Source organism: Humulus lupulus, chromosome X (assembly GCF_963169125.1).
Source record: "Humulus lupulus chromosome X, drHumLupu1.1, whole genome shotgun sequence".
In the NCBI taxonomy this organism is placed as follows: Eukaryota; Viridiplantae; Streptophyta; class Magnoliopsida; order Rosales; family Cannabaceae; genus Humulus; species Humulus lupulus.
This window is the reverse complement of record NC_084802.1, coordinates 168680960-168702942: the sequence shown is the minus strand read 5'-3', so window position 1 is coordinate 168702942 and position 21983 is coordinate 168680960. Positions and strand designations below refer to the sequence as shown.

At 37.4% G+C, this 21983-nt stretch overlaps 1 protein-coding gene across 1 annotated transcript; it reads left to right on the top strand.

Annotated features, from left to right (window-relative positions):
* Positions 1 to 486: 486 nt before the first annotated feature.
* Positions 487 to 1800, top strand: LOC133806442 (protein FAR1-RELATED SEQUENCE 5-like). The gene is made up of 2 exons (XM_062244544.1): positions 487 to 1539; positions 1633 to 1800. Exons 1-2 carry the CDS (start codon positions 487 to 489, stop codon positions 1798 to 1800), a joined length of 1221 nt encoding a protein of 406 aa, XP_062100528.1.
* Positions 1801 to 21983: the final 20183 nt, after the last annotated feature.

Sequence of the window (21983 nt, the reverse complement as noted above, 5' to 3'; positions counted from 1 at the left end):
CATGGCAAAGCAAATGGGTGGTTATGAGAAGATTCCATTCACACCAAAAGATCTTTACAATCGAATATCCCATGCTTCAAAAGTTGAGTTTATCGGTTCCAATGCAGGGCGGGCAATCAGATATTTAGAGCATAAAGCTGATGAAAACCCTGGTTTTTTTGGACAGTTTTCGTACAATGAGGATAATCGTCTTCTTAATCTATTTTGGGCAGATGGGAGATGTAGATCAGACTATGAAACATATGGCCATGCAGTAGCTTTTGATTCGACGTACAAGACTAATAGTTATGGGAAGCCGCTGCTGATATGGATAGGAATTAATAACCACTATACCACATGCATTTTGGGCTTTGCCATTCTTGACAATGAGTCTGCTAGCAGTACAAGTGGGCGACAAGGGCTTTCCTGGAATGCATGGGAGGTGTTCTACCGAAAACAGTAGTGACAGATGGAGACGAAGCTATTGCTAACACGCTACAGGAGTTGATGCCTGATGTACCCCACCGATTGTGTTATTGGCATTTACACAACAAAGCTGTTTTAAAAGTGAAAGATCCATCTTTTGAGAGTAGGTTTACCAAATTGGTATTCCGGTACTACACAAAGGACGAGTTTGAAGATAAATGGTGCGACTTAGTGAAAGATTTTGGGATACAAGGCACTGAATATGCTGCAAAGCTTTATGCAGACAAGGAGAAGTGGGCTGAAACATTTCTGAGAGGGAATTTCTTCTGTGGAATGACAACTACTCAACGAAGTGAAGGTATTAATGCGGTGTTGAAGAAAAAAGTGAATCAAAAGTTGAAGTTGTACGAGTTCGTCAGGGCGGTCAACATGACCTTATCTTTAATTAGACAACGTGAAGCAAAGGATGAGTACATTACACTTCACACTAGTCCCCAGCTCGGGAAGACAAATTTGCCACAGATAGAGGATGAATTAGCAAATCTTTACACACGGAACATGTTTTACAAGGTACGACACCAGATGTTGAAAGAAGGTAGGTACATAGTGAAAACCCTATTGGAGGAAGAGGATGCAATAATTTTGAAGCTTCAGAAGTATGCTGCTGAACAAGTGAAGAGGCATGTATATGTAACACCGGAGCGTGATCTCTTTGTTTGTGAATGCCAACATTTTTTGTCATATGGGATACCATGCCGACATATATTTGCTTCAATAAAATGCCTACACATTACTTCAATGCCTCGAGCACTAATACTATCTCGGTGGATGGTTGAGACTAAACAGACTCACAATTTTCTAGTTGGCAATATGGACGCTACCTTAGACAAACGAGAGGTGGAGAGTGCAAGATTTGGTGCAATTAGTAGCCAGTTGGGTGAACTTGCGTATCTTGGATCGAGGAATCAGTCGACATACCATATTGCAAAAAGTGAGATTGACAGATTATGTGGTAAGCTTAAAGCAGTTGTGGACATGGGAGACAAGGAGATTAGCCATAACCTGCCTCTACACAGGGAGTTTCAATTCCCAGTGTTGGATCCATACTTCACAAAAAGAAAGGGTACAGCAAAGGTACCTGGCTTGAAAAAAGGTACGCGCCACAAGTGTAGTATCTGCTAGAAAAGTGGACATAACAAGTTGACTTGCCCGATAAAATGGAAGAAGGATCACCGGATTGGAGAGTCAGATGAATATGAAGATGCAGAAGAAGATGACCAATGCTATGGAATGGGATTGAATGATGAATGGGCTGGGCAAAACTCAATGGACTACACACAACATGAGAATGAGACAGAAAATGATGTTGCTGATGATTTAGGCAATGGACTATAGAATGATAAAGTGAATAAAGTGGGAACACAAGTTGAGGAGGGAAACAATTGGTGGCAAAGTCCTTTCTGATTTCGTTATGATATTTCGTTATGATATTTTGTCTGGAGCTTTATTAAGTACTCTTCTATCTCATTTGGTTGCCAATTAAGTTATGAAAAAATGGCAAAGTTTAATGACACGACTAGTTCATTTTTCGAATCTTGTCTTGGATTGTTATCATGTACGAGGGAATGCTTGTAATTGCACTTACTGAATCGGGAGTACAAAAATGGTCATTCGTGTATAAAAGCTTTGCTCGAATATCATTGCATCAGATTCATTAATTGGGCGTGCCTCTGGCTTGTGGAGTGGCATGACTCTTTGTTTGTGGTCATTGTTAATGGGTTCCATCCACACTTGTTATATATACATGGTTGTTTGAATGTTCTATATGATGTAAGATACAAGTTTCAGATGAATAAATTGTTATGGTACTTTCTGCATTGGTTTGTCAGGTCACAACACATGTTATATCTGAAAATGAGTTATATATATCTTGTACAATGAAAACAATATTCTCTGTTACTTATGGGAAGGCTCAATAATTATAATTTTCATATGCTATGTCTCAGCACAATCTATAAAATTGCTTTGCTCCTATTTGGTACCTTTAATGTTATGTAGAACAACTATAGTTTCCACCAACATAATAAAAAACATACATTATTTTGAAGACGTTACCTTCATATAGTTATAGGTGTTATAAGGCAACTCCAACTAGTAATTAAAGTGGGGCATCATATACCAAAATTTTCATAACAATTAACAACCACCACTGCTGTTCAAACAGCCACTGCTATGCTATACCATGATTCTTGTCTTCAGTATAAAACCTTGAAATAGGACAGGGTGGTGTTTATAAATGTTTATTCTTAATTAAAGTGGGACAAATATATGAAGCTCTATAATAGAAAATGCTTAATATGCCATGGTAGTTTTTATAATATATTTTATTTGTCTTCAATATATGCAAGTAGGGGCTGATTCATCATTGTTCATTTTAATAATACATCACACCTATATACAAAGAATTCAGCACCGCAACACAATAAACACCCTATCATTCACATATAGAAAGGGGCAACAAGATCAAATTAAAAGTATATGACAATACATAAATTAGCTCAAAAGGATATGCGGAGCACCCATGACAATAGACCCACACCCCATTAAACATATTTTTCATGAAACACCTCACTCACAATTACTAATCATCAAACCTATTTCCCTACACATCGAGTGGAATTCGTCTTTGTCCTCGCTGAAGCCATTATTTGATCCCTAACATTGTTGTGTACAGATGTCACTAAACCAACAGCGACACGAGCCCTCTCATCATCCGAGTTATACTTTAACAAAAATTGTGAATTGTGAAAGAAATAAAAAAATAAATTTCCATTACTTAATATAAACATTATTCAACTACTAAGAAACTCAATAGTTTTAAAAATTAATACAGCAACATAAAAACTTACACCCTTTGGTTTGAAGTCAGAAGGGTTGCATTGTGCCATCCAATTTATCACATGAAAACCACAGTCATATCCATTTGATTGTTGGACAACTTCATTATTAGTGAAAGCCTTGAAACATGTGAATGACTTCACAGGTCTCTTCCACCGTGATAACTCATCTTGGAGAACTAAATCAAGCTGTTGCAACTACAGTGTGGACAAAACAAGATAACATCAAATGTAATGATAGTCAAATACTACACCTTTAGTTTAGAAATAGAAAACCTTCTCTAGTTAATTAATAACCCACCTCAGTTTTACTCCCAACAATGAAAAAGGTTAAAACATCCCCAAAAATTTTTAAATCTCACCACCACTGGAACAAGAGATTACGATAATGATTCTTTGCGCCCTAGCAGCAACGAATCACATATTTCGACAACCCCATTACCTACATGAACTATAAAGAGAACCCAGTGTTGCATCTCCTCGTTGTGAAATGGAATCTTAATCTGCAAAATAATAAAATATTCAACTAATAAAAAAAACCCAAAAATACAAAAAAATACCACACATAAATATACCTTCCCACATAAATTCAAATCTCCAATAAATAGTTTACGAGCTGAATCAGATCGACCACTTTGAGGAAAGAAGTTCTGAATACTAATTCCAGTACATTGTCACTCAAAAATATTCACAATTAATTCGATATCTCTTATATTGAGTTGAATTTTTCTACAGGAACAGTACTCACCGTCATTCTAGTATTCAAATACCATGACGAATGACTCTCTGTTGAAACTTGCTGCTCCCTACGTGTGTTCATCTCACATACTACATTCAACACCTGCGGTCAAAACAAGAAAAAAACATTGGAAACCTACCCTTACCGTCCATGAATATTAGTTTAGATGGGGAAATATATATAAAGTGAATACTTCTAACTAAACAGTCCAACATTATCAATCCATACCTCTCCATTAATAAAAACCCCAGGACACAATGTTCGAACCAAACCACGCGTGAGATGATTAAACCCCGTGTCTACCAGCGTTTCACTGTGCCACAATTATAAAACAAATTTATAATAATATTGGGTATCGGATAGAAAATTTTTATTGTTAACTAATGGAAAAAATATACTTACTCATGATTCAAACTATCATCAAATATGTATTCTATTAATTTTCCTATATCATCATCCATTATGGGGGTGCGAATTTTAAAGGGCCCTATGCTTTGGCTCTGCCCAATTGTAACAATAGAAACATAAACTCCACGTGGAGTTGTCTGTGATTTAGTCTTCACCTGATTAAATAAACTAGTAAATTATAAAACAAGGTACAATAACAAATAAATATAAAACGTACTCAATTACACATTTACCGTTTTTTTCCTCCGATCAACAGGCCCACCAATGCTACTAGACACTGACTGGCTTCCTACTTTTACATTCAACGAATTTGAACATTTTTTGTTAATCGTACAAACTCTAGGCTTCTACAATCTCAAAATTAACAACCAATTAGGTTCAACAAGTAAAACCAAAAATACCAAAAAAAAAAATAATAATCAACTTTTAACCTACCAAAAGATACCATTACTTACTTTCATCGAAATTTCACGCTGCAATAATGTTTCTCCAAATTGGGATGAAATCCTGAAAACAGTATCATCAAAGTTCTCGAAGTTTCCCCCCAAACATTTATCCTCTCCATTACCAACACATGTCTTCCTTTTGCATTCTATATTAGTTGAGCTATCATCTAACCCCTGAATATCTCCTACACACTTATTCAACTCACTGTTACTTAAATCGTCCATTTTGCTTTCAACCCCATTACATTTAACGACACCATCTTTCTGTCTATCAAAATCATTTGCTTTGTCTTTACCTAAAGGATTTACAAAAGCAACATCTTCCTTCCTCCCAATTAAGTTTTCAACCATTTTACGCTCAAAGATTTTTGCCTCACTATGTCTATGTTTCCCATGTTCAGTTATTGCACGTAATTCATCTTTAATTACTCTCAAATCATCTTTCAACCCAGCATAATCATTACGCAGCCTCTGTATTGATTCCATTATAGAATTCAGCAATAAAACTTCCATCCTAAATCACCAAATCAACAGTAAGATCAAATGGGGAAATATATTAACAACCATACAATAATCATTTTACTACAAATTTCATTTCTTCTAGAAAAAAGAAACATGACATAAACACAAATATTTTTCCTCTAGCTAATAGTACAGAATAAATCAGCCTTCTGCAACATTAACAAAAAATATTAACAAAAAAACTGATCTCAATAAAATTAACAAAACTCAATACTATTGCAACTTTCAATACTACTGAAGTTATATATAGCTAGCCTAAGCCAACCCACACCATTTTGGAAAGAAGAAACTGTCATAATCATTCTTTTAATCATGAAGGGGGTATGAGTTTATTTATGTACAAAACATATATATATCTTGTTAATCCCAGACGAAAAGCACACCTCTAAAGTGGTCCAAGTGCAGCTCTAAACAATGTATACACATGATTTTATCTTTCTCATTAATACCCATATTGAAAAGTTTTATATATATATATGTATGTATGCAGGATGTGTTATGGGTTAAATGGGTTTATGGTGTTTATCTAAAGGGTGTTTCAATATGGGAGTATCGTTTAAAGCAGGATACTAGCTGGTATTGGAGGAGAATCATTAAGTTGAGCCATCTATGGTCTAGTTCTGAGTTGAATCCTGCGGTTAGGAATGGAAAAATCCATCTGGGCACCCTGTATTCGATTGTGTTTCCTGGTGAGCTGGTGTAGTATGTGCACCCAGTATGTGTATCATTTTTGTGTTACAACTCACACCAATTTCTATAATACTTTATACACATGGTGTAAATTAATCTTATCTTTCTCATTAATACCCATATATATTCAGATAGCATATATTAATACCCTTATATACATCTTATATTTCTCTATATTAATACCCATGTATAGATGATATTATCTTTCTCATTAATACCCATATATATGTAACATCTTATCTGATAGCATAGAGAGATGGGCAGGTTCATAGACTGATAAAAGCTAAATTAATGGCAAGAAAATGATATCTTACCCATGTGTCGATGAGAGCTTCGGAACAACCAGAGACGAAGATGGAGAGAGAGACGATGGAGAGAAGCCTGGTAGAGAAGATAAACCGAGATGGAGAAGAAACAAAGAACTCTGTTTCGGAAGAGAGAGAGAGAATAGTTCTCAATGTGTGTGAATGGGTTGTTTCGGAAGAGAGAAATCTGAATGTGTGTCAATGGATTCGGACTTGTGAGGGAATGAGAGAGAGTTAGAACAAATATTTGGATAGATCACAGCCCTTAATTTGATCAAATGGTGCAAAAAAATCGTCTCCACCGGTGCAGACGTTTTTACCGTCTCCACATAAGAAATTGCCTATTTATATATATTAGCGTGAGAACTAAAACTGGAAACAATTTTTTTTAATATTTTTTATAATAAACATATGTATATATTAAGTATGTATATAATTTTTGTTTTAAAGAAACTAGAAAAATAAAAACAAAAAATAAATAAGAATTACTTAGCTCTTTTGCCAAATTGTCCACAAAACAATTAGACATACTTTTTTGCACTTCTCTAGAACTAGCACTAAAATTTGATTACGCCCAACCTTATCTTCACAAAGCCGTCAATTGTAGTGTAGAATGGGCGGTTATATCCATGAGTAGATGTCTAAAATAAGCTCTAAATGTAGCAAATAATTAGTTTAGAAATATGTGCATAAATGCAATAGAATGGAAAACAACTTTTGTGAGAAATTGTAGAGACAAAGTGAATATGAGATGACAAAATCAATAATAAAAAAAAAATGTAGGTTTCAAGAATACAATCTATACTTTGTTCACTTATTTGATTTTGATTCAATGAAAGTAAATAATATTACCAATTACCTATGATCGACAGTATACATCAGGCGATAATGCAGTAAAAGACTAATTTGCAATAATAATCTTATTAACACGACATTGCATGATAAAATCACATAAGAAAAGCATGACTGGACTTATATGAAAATTTAGCATCAATATTTTGTAAAGAAGATATATTTTAAAATGTATTAAAGCAAAATCACTTTCTTACCATTAACACTTGCAAAAGATTATGAAATAATCTAATTTTATCAATATAATTATATCATGCAAAATTCATATAAAAAGTGTGTGACTAGATTTATATGAAAAATCACAACACAATTATATTAATACCTAATTGCTCAAAAGAAGAAAGAAGAAAAATGGTTTGCTCAAATCTATAACCCAAATAAATTCACTCTACATATAAGATATCTCTAACCTTACCAAAAAACTTAGCCTAGCACACAAAACATGCTCACAAAAATTCTAGAGAGAAAAATTATAATGAAAATTGAAGTGTGTCTTTCTTCATAAACCCTACCCTATTCATAATACTCATAGTTACCCAAAATAATTAGCCAATTTAATTCCAATTAATAAAAAAGGGAAACTATCTTTGAGCTTCTTTTCTTCAAATAAATTGGCATTATTCCATATAAATGGAAGAGAAACATGATTGATGGTGGGTCCCATGCGTGAAGAGAGAAAGCTCGGAATGCGCGCGCTGTAGTTGGTAGAAGAATTTGACGCGCAGCCCAGATCCACTTAGTTGGCAGCTCTGAAATGGTTTAGCTTTAGTAATGGGCTGGGCCACTTTTTTGGACTTCTACTTTGCTTTGTTCTTTTGCAAAATTACCCATATTTCTCTACGAAGTAACATAAATTAAAGGGGATTTTTCAAAAATATGGCTTTTTAGCCATCAATGTGCAAAAATATGGGAGTTCAACTTTCTTTAATTTGTATGGGAAAATTTAATTAAGAAAAACTTAGTTTATGGGAAAACTAATCCTATATTGGAAATCAAAATTAATCAAAACAAATGGCAAAAGGAGGGGTACTATAGTAATTAACATAGCCAAAACTCTTTCAGCCAAGTCCATCTTCTCTTTCATTTTGCCTTAGCCGCCTCACCATCTCCACCATAGCCAAAACTCCTCCACTCGGCTGCCTCACCATCTCCACCATAGCCAAAACTCCTCCACTCGGCTGCCTCACCATCTCCATCATCATCTCCGGCCACCCACATTCACTACCTACCAAGAACACCCCAACCGCACCTCCATGAAACCCAGCCACTCCTCCACTCGGCTGCCTCACCATCTCCACCATCATCTCCGTCCACCCCCTTACCACCTGCCAAGAACACCCCAGCCGCACCTCCGTGAAACCCAGCCACCTTCACCACCTTAGGTGCGCACCTCCATGAAACTCAGCGAAGAACACCCCAGTCGCACCATCGATGAACACAAACTCAATCTGCGCATCTCTGTATGATTCCATTCGCGAGCCCCCAAATCCAAAACGATGGAGATAGGCTAAGGTGAGGGATGTTCTAGTGGTGGTCGGAGGTGAGGAAGAAGGGTGGCGCTTGGGCTGTGTGCGATTTGTGGTGCTTGGAGCTATGCAAAACAACAGGGATGGCTGGGTTTGCGACGGGGTTTTGCGCGTAGGGGATGGGGGTTTCTGGTGGTGGTCGGAGGCGAGGGAGGAGGTTGGTTAGTGGTCAGATCTGGTTTTTTTTTTTTTTTCTGTCTTGAGATCTATGGTAACTGGTTACCTTCGCATTGTTTGTTTGTATATTTTAGGAGATAATTGGTTACCTTCACATTCTGATGTGTGTGTATTTCTGGGTTCTATATGGTAACTGGTTACCTAGGTCACTAAATTATACTTACTCTTCTTCTTTTTTTCCTTCAAATGTGATGTTTTTTTTTTCATTTCTAATATGAGTGACTCGTCAACCTCTTATGATAACTGGTTACCCCTCTTATGGCAGTAAGTTACTAATCGAACTGTAACTAGCTACCCCTCCTGATACATGTTATTTAACCTCTAAGATTATTTTTTACATAAATGTGAAAAAAACATAAACAAGTAAATGGTTACCCCTCTAGATAAATGTTATTTAAGCTAGCTGTAGGATTTTTTTTACATAACTTTGAGAAATTAATTATGTAACTGGTTACCTTACCCAGGTTTAAAAAAAAAAACGTACAACCTAAAAAAAAAGGAAAAAAAATGTTTACAATAAATAAAAAAAATAATAAACACAATTCATATTACAAAAAAAAAATTGCAAAACAACCATGGAAAATTTTAATATAAAAATAATTATATAAAATTAATATAAAAAAAATAATCAAATAAGCTAAAAATAATAATCAAATTACAAACATACTCTTCCAAATTCATAAAACTTGATTAAGAGTGAAAATATGGCATAAACAAACTTTTATACAAAAATATGGGAAACTAAACCCATAAAAGTGAAATTAAAACGAAAAAGCCATAGATTAACTTTTCTTGAAAAAAAGCCATATTTTTGTACAATCAATTAAAATTCCCATATAATATGTAATTTTTACTAAATTAAATTAAAACAAATTATTTTCAAATTCAAATATAACAAATTAATTTCATAAAAATATTAATTAAAACTTAATTTTTTTAACATTTATTATAATAACTAAGTTTATTATTTTCTCCTTAATTATGATCATATGTTAGTTTTTATTATAATTTATAGTTTAACTTGAGTGGTGGAGTTTAAAAATATTGCTTAAGTTTTAAATTAATTATTTTAAGTTATGATTTCTATGACTTAGAAAATAATTATAATTAGATCAGGATAATTATTATTATTTTGGTTAGCACTTATAAGATTTTAGCATATGATTAAATTAAAGTATAGTTTTAAGTATTTATTAAAAACATGTGCACATATTACTTGGAGAGTTGAGTAGAGTGCATGTGGCATTAAAATAAATCACAAAATTTGAATTTTAAATAGTCATAGCCGAAATTCCCTATAGCTTTATTAGGTGGAATTTTGGTGAATTAATTGAATTGAGTATTAGAGCTAATTAAAGACCTAGCTTAGTCATAGGCACGTGGAGCATATTTAGGCAAGAATTTGGACTAAATTTTGAATTTACATAGGTGTCACACTAAGCTTGAACTAAGTAACTATATTGGTAATAGTTGAAACCATTTGAAGAGTTTTGAATTTGAAATGGTACATGTGTAGGCGTGGGAATAATCTTAGAGAATCAAGTGAAGACCATTGACTACTTTGGTTACTTGTTGATGTATGTGTCATATTGAGAGATGGTGTGCCACATTGAATGAGTAAAACAAGGGCTGGTTGAAATTACATAGTGGAGGGAAGATTTGAATTTTAAAAACTAGTTGAATGGTGGTGGAGAAGTTTAAGGAAATGAGTTGGGGTTGGAGCCTATAAATAGAGTGTTTCACCATTATTTTTTCACACTCAAAACAAAGCTTTCAAAAGCTCTCATTTTTCGAAAAATCACTCTCCCAAAAGCTCTCGTATTTTTTCCTAATAAACACACCATAGCCGAAATCACTATAGCCTTTATAATGCTCGGGATTTCTTTCTTCTTCTATTTTCTTAAATAGCCTCAAACACTCTAGGTATTATTGACCCTATATAGCCGAAATACCAAGCTTCTCAAAACACTATATAGCCAAAAATACCCCAAGTATTAAAGCTCTTAATATCATTGTTGGAGATAGGCAATATTGTGAAGTCTAGGGATTTTGATCTTTTGGTTCTAGGGTGAAAGTACGACTTTATAAGGTTTAGAGTTATTGGAAGTTTAGTTTATTTTAAGTCTCTAATCTTAAATTATTTTATGTCATTTATAAAGTTTTTGGGTGATTCTCTATGGCAAAACCAATCTCTGTTCTTCTCTTTTTCCACACTAAAGGTAAGGAAAATTTGGCAGTTTAGTTTATGTCCTAGTTTATGATATGTATTACCCTAACATTTCAGGTACCCCTGTATTACCCTAAGTTGATGTCCTGTAGGCTCAGTTGCCAAAATTGTATGACAGACTTATATCTGAGGCTTAATTGCCACCCCTGTATGAGCACTTATCTTTTTCTTATACCTGTCATGTTATTATGACCTATGACTATGACTATGACCTATGAGTATGACCTCTTATGACCTATGGTTAAGATCTAGATTATGTTTATGTTTTAGGGTATTATGACTTTTGTATGATATATGATATGTCTTCTATGATTACTTATTATATCACTTTTGTTTGTATTTTTCTTATTTGGCTTAGAACCTCACACCTTACTATGTTGTTGTGCAGACAATTGATGATAGAAAGGCTAGTGGCAAGTGGGACCTAAGAGCTTAGTGATGTATTCGCGGGGACCATTATAACGCCCTGCGTTTCGGGTACCTTTAAAGGACTCGGGTCGGGATTATTTTCCCCGAGTTAAGAATATTATTTTAAATAATATTATATTTGTTTGGAATTTATTTCCATGAGTTATTGCTAGCCAAATTATGATGTTTGTAAATAAAAGTAAATATAAGACTTTCGGTCTTGGACCGACACAAAAACTATAATTGGGTAAAAATCTCGAAAAACAAAATGGAAAACTATGGAAAATATATTTTGGGCATAAAATACATTCATAAAAATTAAAGTTTGGTAAAAAAATAATAAACCTAAGAGGAAATGAAAATTTTAGGGTATTTTGTGTTAAATGCTTAATTTTACCGAATTGAGAAATTTTATTCCATAAATGAACCATAGTTTAAATTGTATTGTGTGTTTTATTAAATTAAATGTGAGAGACATTTAATTTAATTATTATATGTTAAGTTTTATTTTTTAAAAATAAACTTTATAATAGTTAAAAATGTTATAGAAAGTCATTTTTTGATTTTTTTAAAAAAAAAAGACAAATTCATAGGAAATGTTTATTAACCTATATATATAAAAAAATAATATAAATGCATAAACAGAAAGAGGTGCCCAGCCATGTGAGGATATTAATTGTGTGGACCATATTAATTAAGTTTTAAATCACATTTAAATTAGAGCTAATGACACAAAGTGATAAAGGTAAAAACACTTAAGTGTTTTAGATATTTTAGAGTTTTCTAAGTTCTTCCAACCTCCCAAAACTAACCCCCTTATGTCTTCTCACTCTCATCTTGTTAAAAAATTCTCTCTCAAGTTTTCTTATCATTTTCAACTACCAAAAACCCAAAGAAAGCTTGGAAGCTTAAGCATTGGTCTTGGAAGAGTTTTTCCCTAAGGTAAAAGTTTCAAAAACTAACTACATATATTGTTGGGGGAGTTGGTTTAAGGTTTTGAAAGAGTCTTGAAGGATGTAAAGCTAGTAGAAATATCAAAACCTAAAGCAAGAACAAGAAGAGGTAAAAAAGTTTTCTTTTTATGGTTGTTTTTGTATGGTTTTTATTTTAAGCATTATTTTTTGTATTTAAAGCTTAAAATTTCTTATTGATGGTGTAATAGGGCTAGGGTAGTTGCTTGAAATTTTTAATGATACTTGCATGTTGAGTTTTGAAAATAGGGACCCAAAAGCCCTAAGGGTTTTGTTGGAAACCCTAAAATAAAAATACATGTTTTGGGCCGTGACTTCCAAGGGGTCAAGCATCAACTATATGCTTATTTTGTAAAAATAAATTATGCTGTGAAGTTGTTGAGATGGAGTACATGAATTTGAGCTTTTGAAACACTAAAAAATGTTCAAGAATAAGTGAGTTTTGCTATTTCAAAGTTTAGGTAAAAAACTGTTTTTTCATATTCTTAATTTCGGGACCAAGTTTGGACAGCCATTGTATAAGGAAAATGAATCCAGTTGTTGCTAAAATTTGGTGGACATGTTACACGCATAACCTAGTATTCAACTGTAAAATTTGGTAACAAAATACTGGACGATCTGAGAGTTATTAAGTACCAAAATTTGGAAAAAATAAGGACTTGAAAATAATGTCATTTTTACCTCAATATTTTCACCAATAAAAAATGCTCATTTTGACCTAAGATTTTACAAAGACCTAAATGGCATACCAAAGATTGAATTAGATATCGAGACCATATGGTAGGTCTCCCCGAGACTTAGTGTAGCGCCATACTTGCTTAGAGTCGTTACTAAGTGAGTTAAAAACGTGTCATTGGCTCGCTAATCGAGGTTTTATGTTAAAAGTGTAGCTAAGCTACAATAAAAAGTTGTTTAAAGACATTTAATGTAAAAACGTGGTCATTCATTAAGATTGTAAAGAGTGAAACATTTGGGATCCCAAAATACTGTTTAGAAAATACCTTACAACTCAAAATACATTTATGGTCGACTTAGGTGACAAATCTATACCAATATATTACATCTTCCCAAAATAACACTGGCTGTGGCAGCCAGGTAGGTCGAACATGTACCCGTCGCTCCATGCTCTCCATACTCATGGTTGGTCGACCTTTCCTTTGCCCTTACCTGGACCATAGAGCATTCGTGAGACAAAGCCCAGCAAGAAAACTCAACACAAAACAAATAACATATGCCTGCTATCAACAACATATAACAAAGCAGCCAACAGGCTAAACACATAGCGACCATGCCATCCCAGGCACTTTACAAAGCCCTGGGTTTGCGGTCTTCACTAAGAGGATGACTCCAGCATCCTAGGAAGGACTCGCCCTAACGGCCTGCCCTCTGTGTGCTCAACATTGTTCCCGTCCCCTTGCCGTACTTGTCTTTGTATTCCGCGTGCTCAATGCCGTTCTCGGCCCCTTGCCGTACTCAGCCTCCTGCCATTCTTGGCCTTCGCCGTTTCTGGCCTTTGCTGTTTCACTCACAAATATGCATTACATAGCATAATATCAATAGTTATTTAAACATGTACTAAACATAAACAATAGAGCTACGCCTTCCAATTCAATTAATAGGGCCATGCCCTGCAATACAAGAAATAGGGCCACACCCTGCTCTATGGTTACAACAGTTTTCTTACCTGTGTCCCAAGCTATCTGAGCACTGCAATCCCAAGCATAGTCCTCTAACATGAGCCTCATTGAAAACCTAGTCACAACATATTTATAATAGCTATCCATCAAGTTCTAATCTAATAAATAGCTTCAAGACATAAATCTAGCCTCTGGGACCATGGATTCTATCAAACTGGGTAGTAGAAACCTCCTGATCCTTAACGTTTGAGTTCCCGAGCTAAAAACCTTCACATGGCCAAAATTCTGCATTTGGACCGCGGCCCAGCCCCCTTTAAGGGCCGCGACGTGCCCTAAGTCAGAGGCAAAATGCCTCTCTACTGAGAGGCACGGGCCGTGGCACCTAAACCTTGTGCCGCGGCGCCTAGGAAATTTTTCCGAGGTCCCCTGGCCTATAAACTCAAGCGGGCTGATGCGCCTGATGAACAGGGCCATGGCTCAAGCCCGAACCAAAAATCCCATGCAAATTTTACGAGCTAATTACCTTGAAAATCACAAATTCCTAGCCCTAATCCTAGAATTCAACTTAGGATTCCTATCCAAACAACATAACTAGTTTAAACATCCAAAAATCCAAGAGAAAGTTTCATAAACACCTAAATTCCAACTCCAAAAAATTCTAACAAAACAGAGAAAGTTTAAACAAAAACATGCTTTAATCCCTTACCTCTAAGTTAACTTCGGCCTGAGCTAAATCCCAATTGCCACAAACATCAATTCTCCCTAAGCTCAGCAAACCTCTAGCTTTGAATTCCTAGGTTTCATTTCCTCCAAAATCCTCAAACACCATGAGAGAGAGAGAGAGAATCGGTGGAGAGAGAGAACCAAAAACTGAGTACTGTTCTGTTTCTTTTTCCCTCGTAACACCTTCTACTATCTTAGCAGTCAAAGAAATTTGTGTATATCCGTTGCCAAATGTCCAAAATGCCCCTTAAGCCTATCTACATCCTTAAGTGACCCAAGGGCAATTCCGTCATTTTCCATATCCCGCTAACTCCTCTAGTATTCCTATAAATCCCCATTTAATCCTTACATATTCAAATCATAGCTAAATTACTATCCATTACTTGATAAATCCCGAACACACATAACATTCCCAAAATACCGTTACGTCCTCCCGAGCCGGGTATTTGACCCCATTGTGATTTTCTAGCTAAACTGCTCCCTAGGACCGTGTCGGATCGTGCATCACAAATATATCACTACTCACTCGTGGTATCAACGACAATATACACAAATATTGCATTTATGCCCTCAACGGGCTAAATTTACAAATATGCCCCTAATAGCCAAATGGGGCCATCATGCATATTTAATTCACCTAAACAAGCACATAACCATCAAATTCACGTAATAACATGATTAAATGAATTATTGCCCTCCCAGCATGCTAATCAAGACCCTAAGCCTTATTTGAAAATTTGAGACGCTACAACTATCCCCTCCTTACAGAAATTTCGTGCTTGAAATTACCTGAATAACTCGGGATAAGGATCCCGCATATCTATCTCAAGTTCCCACGTTGCCTCTTCTACCTTGTTGTTCTTCCACAACACTTTTATTAAGGTGATGGTCTTGCTCCACAAGACTTTAACATTTCGGTCGAGAATCTGAATCGGCTTCTCTTGATGTGATAAATCTTGATCCAGCTTCAAGTTCTCATAACTTAGAACATGCATAGAATCTGATACATACTTCCAGAGCATGGATAAATGAAGCACATTGTGAACCCCTGATAGAGATGGAGGCATCGCCAATATGAAACTTCCTCTCCAACCCGTTCCAAAATCTTAAAGGGGCCAACAAACCTTGGGCTCAGCTTGCCCCGAACACCAAGCTGTTTCACTCCTCTCAAGGGAGAAACTTTGAGAAATACATGGTCACCGACTTGAAACTCTACGCTCCTGCGTCTCAAGTCTGAGTAACTCTTCTGGTGACTCTGGGAGGCGAGCATTCTAGCTCTAATCTTTTCAATTGCCTCATTGGTCCTCTGAACAACCTTAGGACCCAGATATCTCCTCTCATCGTATCATTCGAATGGATAGGTGATCTACACTTTCTCCCCTATAACATCTCATACGGAGCCACTCCGGTAGTCGCCTAATAATTGTTATTATACAAAAACTCAATCAAAGAGAGATATTTACTCCAAGATCCCCCAAAATCCAGCACAGAGGCTCGTAACATATCCTCTAGTATCTGAATCGTCCTCTCAGACTATCCATCCATCTAAGGATTATAAGCGGTACTAAACTGCAACCGCGTGCCCATAGCCTTCTGAAGGCTCTCCCAAAACATGGAGGTGAAGGTGGGATCCCTGTCGGATACTATTGACCTCAGAGCCCCATGAAGTCATACAATTTCCTTCACATACAACTTAGCATACTGCTCCATAGTATAAGTTGTCCTAACAGGCAAAAAGTGGCCAGACTTAGTATACCTGTCTACAATCACCCACACTAAATCATGTTGTCCCACGGTCTTCGGTAATCCAACCACAAAGTCCATGGTGATATCCTCCCATTTCCACTCTAGAATCCCTAGAGGTTTCAATAACCCTGCTGGCCTCTGATGTTCAGCCTTTACCTGCTGACAAGTTAAACACTTGGCCACATAATCCACCACATCTCTCTTCATCCCTGGCCACCAATACAGAGTTCTCAAATCTTGGTACATCTTCATCGTACCGGGATGTAAAGAATAGGGAGTGGTATGAGACTCATCCAAGATCTCTCGCCTGATACCAGAATCCATCGGAACACAAATCTGGCCTTTGAACTTTAGTAATCCCATCTCCAAAACAGAAAAGTCTATAGCAGCTTCGGCTAAGACGCCCTCCTTATACTCTCTTAATTAGGAATCCCCCGTGTGCCTCCTTGATCCTTTCAAGGAGCGTAGAATGAAGAGTGATGTTGGCTAACTGACCAACCACCAACTCTATACCTGCTCTAGTAATCTCTTCAGATAACTTGTCTTATATTTGCCTCGAACTGAATAATTGTCCTAGGCCTTTCCGACTCAACGCGTGCCACTACATTGGCCATCCTAGGATGATATAGAATATCACAATCATAATCCTTTACCTATTCCAACCAGCTTCTCTGGCGCATATTCAGATCCTTCTAAGTAAATAAGTACTTCAAACTCTTATGGTCGGTGTATATTTCGCAGTTCTCACCTGTAACGCCCTACTTCCTTAGAGCCGTTACTAAGTGAGTTTTAAGACAAAACAGTGTGCAAAGAACTCGCTAACCGAGGTTTTGAAACAAAAGTGTGACTAATTAAAAGTTAAGGATGTAATCTTAAAAAAAATGCGTTGTTTCAATAAAACTTCTAGTATTAAACATTTGGGATCCCGAGATAAGGTTTGAAAACTATATACATCTTGAAATAAGTTTACAGTTGATCAGTTATAAAAATCATAGATTATTACAGCCATTTTCGAATAAACCCCCAACCAAAGCAGTCGGGCAGGCCAAACATGTACGCGTCGCTTCACGCTCTCCGTACTCATGGTTGGTTGACTCAGACATTGCCCTTACCTGCATCACAGAGCACCCGTGAGCCGAAGCCCAGCAAGAAAACTCATGCAGGACATAACATATGCAATTTATACCATTTATCATAACAGATAATCCACATATAAACAAGTCAACCATTAGACTAAGCAAACACGGCCATGCCGCCCCAGAAGCCTTACCAAAGCCTGGGGTTTCGGTCCTCACCGTAGGGATACCACATGTATCCACCGGGCCCTGCCCTGACTATAAGCATCCCATGTGCTAAGTGTTACTTCCGGCTCCGCTGCCGTACCCGGCCTACGCCGTACTCGGCCCTTGCCGTTCAATTCATTATAATCATATATAGCATGAATCAAGCAACATTCAAACAAATGCCAATTTATTTAAATCTGCACCCTAACATGTAATGCAATATATGGCCATGCCCGGCAATCATCTCATCATGCAACATGCAATATAGGGTCGTGCCCCGCAATCACACTATGGGCCCACGCCCTATCCTACGGGTGTTATAGTTTTCTTACCTTTCCCTTCAATAGCTTAGATCACCTGACTCCTTGAGCACGATCCCACTCGAGCCTTAGCGCACACCTAGGCACAAACATAGGTCAAAGTCAACACCGAACCCCAAGTCCGAATACCTAGCCTCGGGAACAATCCCGAGCCCCCGGGAAGTCCTAAATCCCTAAAACAAAGTGGCGGAATCAAGCCCCGAACCCTAGGTCAAAATCCCTCATCAAAACCCAAAAATTCACCTCTGTGAACAGTGCAGCGCTACAGCGCTCTAAAGAGGGCGCTGTAGCGCTAAAAGTAGAATGCACCCCCCCAGAACAGGGGCTAGCGCTACAGCGCCCACTGACTAGCGCTGTAGCGCTAGTTGCAGCCCAGAAAACCCAAAATCGCATTTCTGCGATTTCCTTCTACCAATTCAACCCCAAACTTGTCCAAACCTTCTCCAAGCCCAAAATCAAGCTTATAAACACCTCACACTCATCCCAAGCATCCCAAGAACCCAATCCCAAGCTCAAGCAACCCAAAACTCAAAATCTACCATGAACAACCCTAAACCAGAAATTCATGCAAACCACAAAGATAGAGTCTTAGAAATCATACCATTAATGCAATTTCGACCTTGATTCAACCCTAGGCCTCCTTAGCTTGTTCATCATCAAAGCTTGTCCAGAAATTCCCTAAAATTTCCATCAACTCAGCTCAAAACAGAGCTCAAACCATCAAAACCCTAAAACAGAAATCTCCAAGAACTTACCTCAAAAGTTGATGTGTTCTTGCCAAATCTTCAAGTCTAACCCAAGATCCTTGATGCTCAGCCTACCATTGCTCTCCACTAAGCTTTGCTCCAAGAAAAATGGAGCGGAATGGTGCAAAAATGCACAAACCGACCCTTGTGAAAACCCCTCTGTTTTCCCTCTTTTCTTTCTTTCCTTTTTCTTTCTTTTCTTTCTCTCCACAGACAACACTCTCTAAAAATCCCCCTAAGTGTAAAGCTTCATAAATAAATCTCTAAAAGCCAAATGACCAAAATGCCCTTCCTATTAATTCTAAATCCTTTTGTCCAAGTAGATTTTACCCAAATCCCGCTAATCCTCAAGTGTCTCTAATATTTTCCCGTTGCTTTCCAACACCCGATAAACCACCAAATAAATATCCCCCATCATCAAAATAAATCTCAATCTATTCTCTGAATTCCTGCTTATACCCCCAGGCTCGCCCCGAGTCGGGTATAAATTCCCGTCATGAATTTCTGCTAGCCTGCTCACTCGAGTCACAAATCACAGATACACCCACATACCACTGTGGTCTCAACAATCATCGCATATCAATACAGTTATGCCCAACATGGCCAAAATTACAATTATGCCCTTCTAACAAGATCCGGGCCTACATGCATACTAATATACATAGTCATGCATCTCAGATAAACAAATCGTCATACAACATGCTTTAAATCATAATCATGCATTTAACTCATCAAAGTCACACATAAATCCAATCATGCCCTCCTGGCACGCTAATCAAGGCCCTTAAGCCTTATTAGCTAAATTGGGTCGTTACATCACCATATAGATAATGTCTCCAAACCTTATGTTCAAATACCACCACCGCCAATTCCAAATCATGTGTAGGATATCTCTACTCATACTCCATCAATTTTCTCGATGCATAGGCTATCACATTTCCTGCTTGCATCAGTACACACCCTAAACCCTGTCTGGAAGCATCACAATAAACCACAAACTTCTCATTGTTTGACGACAGACTAAAACTGGAGCGGTGATCAGTAGCCCCTTCAATTCCTTAAAACTATTCTCACACCTGTCTGTCCATACAAACTTAGTCTTCTTACACGTCAATTCGGTCAATGGTGTGGTTCTTCTGGAGAATCCCTCAATGAACTACCGATAGTACCCTGCCAATCCCAAAAATATCCTAACCTCCGATACACTGCTCGACCTAGACCAATCTCTCACTGCCTCAATCTTGCTTGGGTCAACTAGAATCCCCTCCTCACTGACAATGTGAGCCAAAATGTTACTTGGGGTAGCCAAAACTCACACTTTCTGAACATAGTATATAGCCTATGCTCCCTCAACCATTGCAACACCAGGCAAAGATGCTGCTCATGCTCTATCTCTGAATAAGAGTACACCAGTATGTTATCAATGAATACGATCACAAACTTGTCCAAATAGTCCGTGAAGACCCTATTCATCAATTCCATGAAGGTTGCTCCGGCGTTGGTTAATCCAAAGGACATGACCAGGAATTTATAATGTCTTTGGTATGTCCTCGTCTTTAATCCTTAACTGGTGGTAGCCTGACCAAAAGTCAATCTTAGAGAACATTGTCTTCCCCTGTAGCTTGTCAAAGAAGTTGTCGATCCTAGATAGTGGGTACTTGTTCTTAATGGTCAACTTGTTCAGCTCCTTGTAGTCAATACAAATCCTTAAAGATCCATCCTTCATCTTGAATAACAACACTGGAGCACCCCAAGGCGAAAAACTCAGTCTGATGAGTCCCAAATCCAGTAACTCTTGCAACTGAATCTTCAGTTCCTTCAACTCTGCTGGAGCCATTCTATAAGGTGTCCTAGATACTAGCTCTGCCCCTGGTGGCAATTCTATGATGAACTCAATCTCTCGTTGTGGCAGCAATCCTGGAAAATCTGCGAGGAATAAATCTGGAAACTCACATACGAGTCCGGTCTCACTTGCTCCAACTGACTCAACTCTAGAGGTATGCATAATGTTTGTTAGGAATCCTATGCAACCCATCTGCATCAGGTCTCTAGCCTTCAGTGCCAAAATCATAGGTACTCGCGGTCCACTCACTATCCCCACGAATACAAAGGATACCTCCCCATCCGGTTCAAAAGTCACCATCCTACGCTTGCAGTCAATTGTCGCCCTGTACTTCGATAACCAATCCATCCCTAGGATCATATCAAAGGCTCCCATTGCTAGCTCAATTAGATCCACAGAAAACCCTCTATTGTCTATCTCTAATGGTAATGCTCTAACCCATCTCCTAGAGACTACTAATTCCCAGTTGGCAACAAAATCTGAAATCCCCTAGCATACAAATTACTAGGTCTACACAGCTGATCTGCCACTCTAGCAGAAACAAATGAATGAGTAGCCCTTGAATCAATCAATGCAGTAAAAGAAGAACCAGCACTAGAAATCTGACTTGTCACGACAGAGGGGCTAGCCTTAGCCTTAGTCTGGGTCAAGGTGAATACTCTGGTAGGAGCGAGACTGTCGCTCTGCTTCGGCTCTTCCTTCCTGGCTTGTGGGCAGTCCTTCCTCAGATGACTAATACTCCCACAAGAAAAGCAGGCCCTGAACCTGTACTCTCCCTGATGTCGTCGTCTGCACCAAGGACACACAGGAAAGCTCATCCAGTTGTTTCCCTGCCTCGATGGCAACTAAAATCACCCCGTGCCCTACTATCCGATCTTGAAGGAACAAAAGAGTCTGGGGCCTTTGTATTCTATTCACTGGGGATGCTACCCTAGCTAGATCTAGTAAAAGGAGGCACCGCCCTACGAGCATCACGCTTAGCAGTGCCTTCTCTCCATATTTGATCCTCGACCCCTCAGCTGTAAGGGCCTTATCCACTACCTTTGCATAAGTGGTAGTCCCTAGATCCAGGTTATCTTGACATCATGGGCGATCATGACATTCAATCTACG